This window comes from Coenobita brevimanus, chromosome 27 (assembly GCF_032717465.1).
Source record: "Coenobita brevimanus isolate Jiangsu-jjx chromosome 27, ASM3271746v2, whole genome shotgun sequence".
Classification (NCBI taxonomy): domain Eukaryota; kingdom Metazoa; phylum Arthropoda; class Malacostraca; order Decapoda; family Coenobitidae; genus Coenobita; species Coenobita brevimanus.
Window position 1 is genome coordinate 4,798,959 of NC_136980.1, and position 6,291 is coordinate 4,805,249.

A 6,291-nucleotide genomic window follows, 5' to 3' on the forward strand; every position below is an offset into this window, starting at 1 on the left:
ATAAATCGTGCGTGTGTACACGGTTCCTTCCACCCCCAGCACGGTAAGGGATGGTGCTCAATGAAGCTCTGTCCACGTTCATGGGAGGAACGTTTCTACCGACTCAGAACGTAGCAAAGTCATAAAGATTATCAGAACCAATGTTGTATTTCAACGACATATTCGTTAATGAACCATACAAACTAACTCGCCAATAAATTATGTATTGCGCTTGATAGTAATTATAATTTATTCAAGGATCTGAGGCTTCGGTCTCATATTGAACCTACTCTGAAGACAGATGCTTTTGACTCCACAAATACTTTCAGCTGCATAGTGCCTTAAATATGAGTGACATTAATCAATACAGCTAATGAACTGTCATATTAAGATATTATATGTCCTATGACACAGGGTGAGTATCTATTATATCTACCACATAGCGTATTCATACTCAAAACCCTCTCCAATATTTGACTACATGGCAATGACAGACGGCGGTACACCGACCAGTCCCACACTTCGATACAAACGTTACCCCTCCATTCATGCATTTCCACTACCACCTACGTGTTTACTATAGGAGTTGTTGCCAGAGGCCGTCAATTGTGTCCAGCTTCTTTCTTCCCCGACTGTACAACTAAAGTATTTCGGACTTGCGTTCTGACAACTTGGGTTCCATTCCCGAAGCTGCAAATAACACTATCAGTTGGTTAACTTAAAAAAATCCAAGTGACAACGTTACACTGGAACAGCACATAAACACGAGAGCCCTTCGCAGGAGCAAGTGCGAGGGGCCCAAAGGGCCCACGAGCACTTGTTTATACCATACTCATGGTAGTAGTAAAAATAAACATAAAGATCATTCTGTAATAATAAGCTTAGACACACTGAAATAATAAAAATAAATATAAAGAAATCCTCATTCCTCATTATAGGTGACTTGTTGGTGTTCTTTTTTGCTGTTAAGTCTGCTGTTTAATGGAGAAAAATTGCCATTCAAGTTCTGTTGTTCCCAGTGAACCAGATTGTGTAGTCTTCCAGTATGCAGTACCAGGTGTTTTGGAAAAATTTTGATATTATGGAACACTATATGGTCTATCATGACAACTGCTTGTATTGAACACAGTGAAAAACTACAAAGACCCTCCATCTGAAAGTTGAGATTTGTGTAACCTAGAGTATTTTTGTATTTTTATGTAGTATTGTATTTCAGTATTTTTTGAAATGCGATGGTATTAGTAAGCATTGTTTGGTTGATTCTTGTGAGGAAACTATAACATTTGCTTCAAGACCAACAGCAGTTTGGCTCTGCTTAGCAGCATAACTCCTTCACTATGATTCCCCCTCCCCCATCAGGCACTTATTTGGTGTAGGAGAGACTTTTTGACCAGTGAGGAGTAGATGTAGTCTATATTAATGTGTACACTTTAAGATTTTTCTCCTAAACTGAAGGACAGCATTTAAAGGTAACAGAAATTAGATGATGTCCCCATATTGAGAGAGTTAATCCTCTTCAGCCTGAAGACATACTCTATATTGTATTTTGGATAATGCCTGGCAGTTTTATATAGTGAGACTCTTTAAGGTTAAGCCATCCATCCATCATCCAATTCTGTGTTGCCCCATGAGGAGCGCAGGAGCGCAGGACTAGACAAGTTGGTCCTGACATTTAAGATGAGAGTGACTGGCCTCACTCATCCCTGCATGAGGTTAATACATTACTAATAATACATGTAAGGTAATGTTTTTGAGCCATAAACAATACAGCTTTAAAAACAGAATTTCACCATCATAATGCCAGCCCTATTTCCCAGTAGTAAATTGGGTGAGTAGAATAATTTTAAAAATAGGTAAGGAAAATACAGAAGTGTAGGTGAGCTTGGGATTTTAAGGAGACTAAAATTTGAAGGGAGTCATGGAAAGTGTTTGTAGTGACAGATTCATCTCATGTTAAATGTGGTCTGTTGTAGATTATTCTTCCTACCATGTCTTACTTGTATTGGTTGTGTTAGATGTAGTTGTAAGTGTAACTGACGTTAGGAAGAATTGACTTTGATTGCTGAGATTAATATTATTGGTTTACAAATTGAAGAATAATGTAGGTGATCAAATAAAGGCAAGTACAGTGTCAGGTAACTTTTGACTGCAGTCTCTCATTCGATGTTTTTGGGCAGGTGAGGAAGTAGATGTACAGTATTGAGAAAGATACAGTTGTTATCTTAGTTTGATCTTGTGGCTATTGGCCAAGGATGTAGAAAGAATTATAGCCTGACTGTGTGAATGGAATAATTAGGCACTCCTGTTGACATTGTGTTTATTGTGAAGAAAATGCTTTTGCCTGACTTGGACTGTCATCATGTTCATGTCAGCAGGTAGGGTTGATGTTGTTGTATCTTCACAATGAATACAGATGTAGTATGTATGAGACTTACATTTAAACAATTCACAGTACAATAGGCCCAGTTATAAGTAGCTTTATATATATAAGTAAAACCTCAATATAACGGACTTCAATAGACCGGAATTTGCTTTTATTGGACTCGAGGAGCTACCAGACTAAATTCCTTTACATCGGAAAATGTCTGATAAAGCCAGAAGGAGTCCAGACTGCCTGACCACTTCAGCTATGTTCACCACAATAAAGTAAATAAAAGACATGTTTGTCAGTGTACAGTACAGTATTATTATATATTTTATACCATTTGATTAATGTAGTGAAGGTATACCACAGTACAGTACTGCAATGGTAGTGAAAACAGTTTAAAAACCATTGATGCCATCTGGACTAATGTCTGATATATCAGAAAAAGTCCGGATTAGCAGGGGGAAGTCCGGATGTCGCTTTTATTGGAATTTCTCTTTTTTCGGAATGGCTTGGGCCCCAATTAGTCCGTTATAGTGAGGTCTTACTGTATATATATATATATATATATATATATAAAGTTCTTTATTGCCACCTAGTTCAAAGTAAAAATTGGAGAAATTGTATTAAAAAATCCCACTGCTGTATGTAATGCTGATTTTCTAGTTTTCTTTAGTTTACAATAGCTACCAGTGATATGAGAAAGGTGTCATATCTTGGAAACATCGTTAACTTGCAATGTGGGCTGCCTGTACAGTGAAATCGACACACTTGTGAATGGGTGGGTATACAGTACATTGGAGCATATGGTGCAGGATGTCCCAAGTGTCCCAGTGTTGTTGTAGCATGTCCTTGAGAGGTATGGGAGAGAGAGGTGTATAACTAACTGGTGTTGTGAATGTTGCAGCAATTCCTGGCCCAGGGCAAATGGCACCGGGTCTGGCAGGCCCGCCAATGATGGGGGCCCCCATGATGGGTGGGCCACACATGATCCCGCGCTTCAGGTGACCGCCAGGCCCTGGTATGTAGCCAGCAGGTAGGACTACAAGAGGAGCAGCGACAGGCTCGGCCCCGGTGAGGCAACACACGCATGCCCTCGTCATGACTGATAGCCTCCTCACCGACCCTCCCTCGCTCGCTCGCTAAGCACACTAGCGCAGTCAGTCACTAAGTTGGTCTGTGAGGCAAACCAACACATCTGGGACTACCAAGATCTAGTTTGTCTTCTTGTTATTTAGCAGGCAATAAATTAACAAAAAAACCATACACTCAGGCAAAGTATTTTTTAGCAGTGTTCAAGTCTAGGACAGGTAAGATAGGCAGTTCACCCGGAACTAGAAATAGGATTCATTGTATATGCCATGAGTGATGTTGTTTTGTGTGTGTGGGTGCATTCTTAATCAGACAGCAGCATTGGATTGCCAAAATTTTAAATACAGTAAAATGTAAATTAGTCCCTAACACATGTTGGTTTTCCAGCACAGCTTTGGTTAGTCCTGTGTGGACGAGCTAACACTGCATCATTCTGCAGCAAGCATCTTTTATCATCTGTTTATTGACTTCCTTGTCTCTCATCAATTGCTCTATCAGTGTTGAAATGTTTATCCACAAGACTGTCGTTTGTGTGCCGCCCACGTGGAACCTATGTTGAGCAAGTGGTGCTTGTATACTTGTTCTTGTATACCTGCTTCTTGGGACCTACACTTGATTGTATGTATTCAGACTCTGGCCCGGCTCAAGTTAGCAGGAGAACAGTCACCCTGGGTCCACACCTGTCTACCCAATTACTGAATCATTGTTTCAGAAGGATTATTAACACCTTCAATCAAAATGATGTCCTTCTTAGTTTACTCTTGCTGCTGCCAGACACTGTCATTAAACTCAGGAATGGCCATTTGTAATGAGGGGGTTAATGAAAGCAATACGTTAGCCCACTGGTTTGAGTAGTCTTATCACAAACTAAATGGGATGGCAGGAATAGAATTAAAACTACATTCTTCGGATTGATAGGGAAAACTGGATCCCCCCCCCCCCAGCTTCAGGGAGATTTTTAGCTAGAGGTGTTTGATGTAGTGTTTAATAAACAACATCTTTACTGCTATGTGTCCTTTTTACTAAAGTTGAATGAAATTATTTGGTAGTTGCCTGATTAAAACAAGAAGTATATCATCAGATTGAAGGGGTTAAGGGTTGAATTCTAGGTGACACAGGTGGCTGTGTAACAGCTCTGCCATAGTGATTTATTTTGCAGTTCACAGTAATACCCTAACATTCTTTTGTATGTTTTGTATTTAGTTTTAATATCAACAGTTTGCATTAATGTATGAGATGATAATGGTGATGTTGAGTAACTTGATACATGAGGGTGAGCAGACCTATCAATTGCAGGCAAGCAACTGCCCGCAGGGCCATATCATTCTGATATTCCCTTGTTTCAGACAGTGCCTTGCCACATAGTGATGCAGGGAAGGTTATGAAGATTTAGTTCCTGGATGGATATCACATTTGTGTTTCCACCCAGTTAATAGGGGCATCATTATTAATGGGCTCCACATCACCCCAATTATTTGTTTATATGGTAACCGGCCAATGTTGCAAATGGTTGCCTTGATTACTGGAAACCATTAGGCTTGCCATTCAGTGTAGAGCCCTGTGAAGTGAGAAGGAGTAATAAGATTGATAAAAAGAATGGGGGGGGGGAATGGTGGTGATGGGAGGAGGAGGCAGCGCTACATCGAGTAAGTGGATGATGATGAAGGTGGTGGGAGGAGGAGGCAGCACTACATCAAGTGAGTGGATGATAATTGCCATCACCTACTGCCAGAAGATATTGTGGTATTACAGTAATGAGCAGAATAAATTGCCAAGGAAGAGATGTTAAGAAATCTTAAAAGCTGCTTAGAATACGACCGTGCATTGGTGGAGTGGTGCAGGAATTGGATCAAGTGAGGTGTGGGCTATAGGAGATGCCTTCTGGTGGTGACTTGATGCAGGGCAGAGGGTCAGGCTCGGCTGCTCTATTTTTGGGCGTTCAAGCACTTGTATTATAGTGTTTTAGGTTTCATAATTCTTTTGAGTGATAATGTGTGTATATGTGAATTTTTCTCATAAGGTAAGAAACTGTTTAGTTGATAAGGTAAGAAACTGTTTAGTATAGAAGTTACAGTAGTAGTTCTTACAAAAGCACTGTTGGATTTTTGGTACCTTTTCAGATGGTTAACCCTTTTGTTCCGGTGACCTATTTCTTATTTATACTTGCTGCCTCCACGTAATGTTATTCAGCTTAAGAAAGGACCTCTTTGTGAAAGGGTTAAGGAGAACTAAATTTCATCTATCCAGTTTGAAAAGTTTGTCCTAAAACTGAATAAAATTGACAGGAGGCAGCAAGAAGAAGTTAAATAATACGTCAGCGGACCAAAGTGGTTAAAGCAGGTTAGTCCATTTACATAATTTTGGGCCAGTTGTACAAATTATTTTGTAAATTGTTGAAAGGGAGATCCCATTAGCATCCGTAAGTACTTTTCTGTATTTATTATTGTCATATTATTGCTGAGGAAAATAGTGATTTAACAGTATCAGCTTTGTTAAATTATGATGATCACCTATTTACTGTATGTTATGAAATAAATGCAAATTTAGTTGTCAGTCTTGTATCAGTTTGTTTCAGCTTTGCATTTTGTTATGCATTTTTTCATGAATAACTTTTTGTTTTTTGTTTTTCCGTATCGTTACCTCAAAGGTTGAAGGAGCGGAGCAAACGAACAGTCAGTGTGGAAACTCGCAACAGGTGAGCCCAAACGAGAGGACGCCAGACTGGGAGAGATGAAACAGATACAGTAAAACCTTGATAAGTCGGAATGTGTAAGGCTCTGGCCTTTTTGTTTATATCTACAACCAGATGCCTTAATCCGAGAGGAAGTGGCCGTACAAATTGCCTCATGTCGCCA

General features: G+C 39.7%; 1 protein-coding gene across 2 annotated transcripts in view; it reads left to right on the forward strand.

Moving 5' to 3' along the window:
- The window catches only part of LOC145394552 (uncharacterized), a 63,653-nt gene extending 59,379 nt beyond the window's left edge, over window positions 1-4,274 (forward strand). For both annotated transcript variants that reach the window (XM_080268390.1, XM_080268391.1), the window contains one exon: window positions 3,252-4,274. In XM_080268390.1, coding sequence (XP_080124516.1) covers window positions 3,252-3,352 — 101 coding nt within the window. In that variant the 3' untranslated portion in view covers window positions 3,353-4,274. The remainder of the gene's footprint in view (window positions 1-3,251) is intronic.
- Window positions 4,275-6,291: the final 2,017 nt, after the last annotated feature.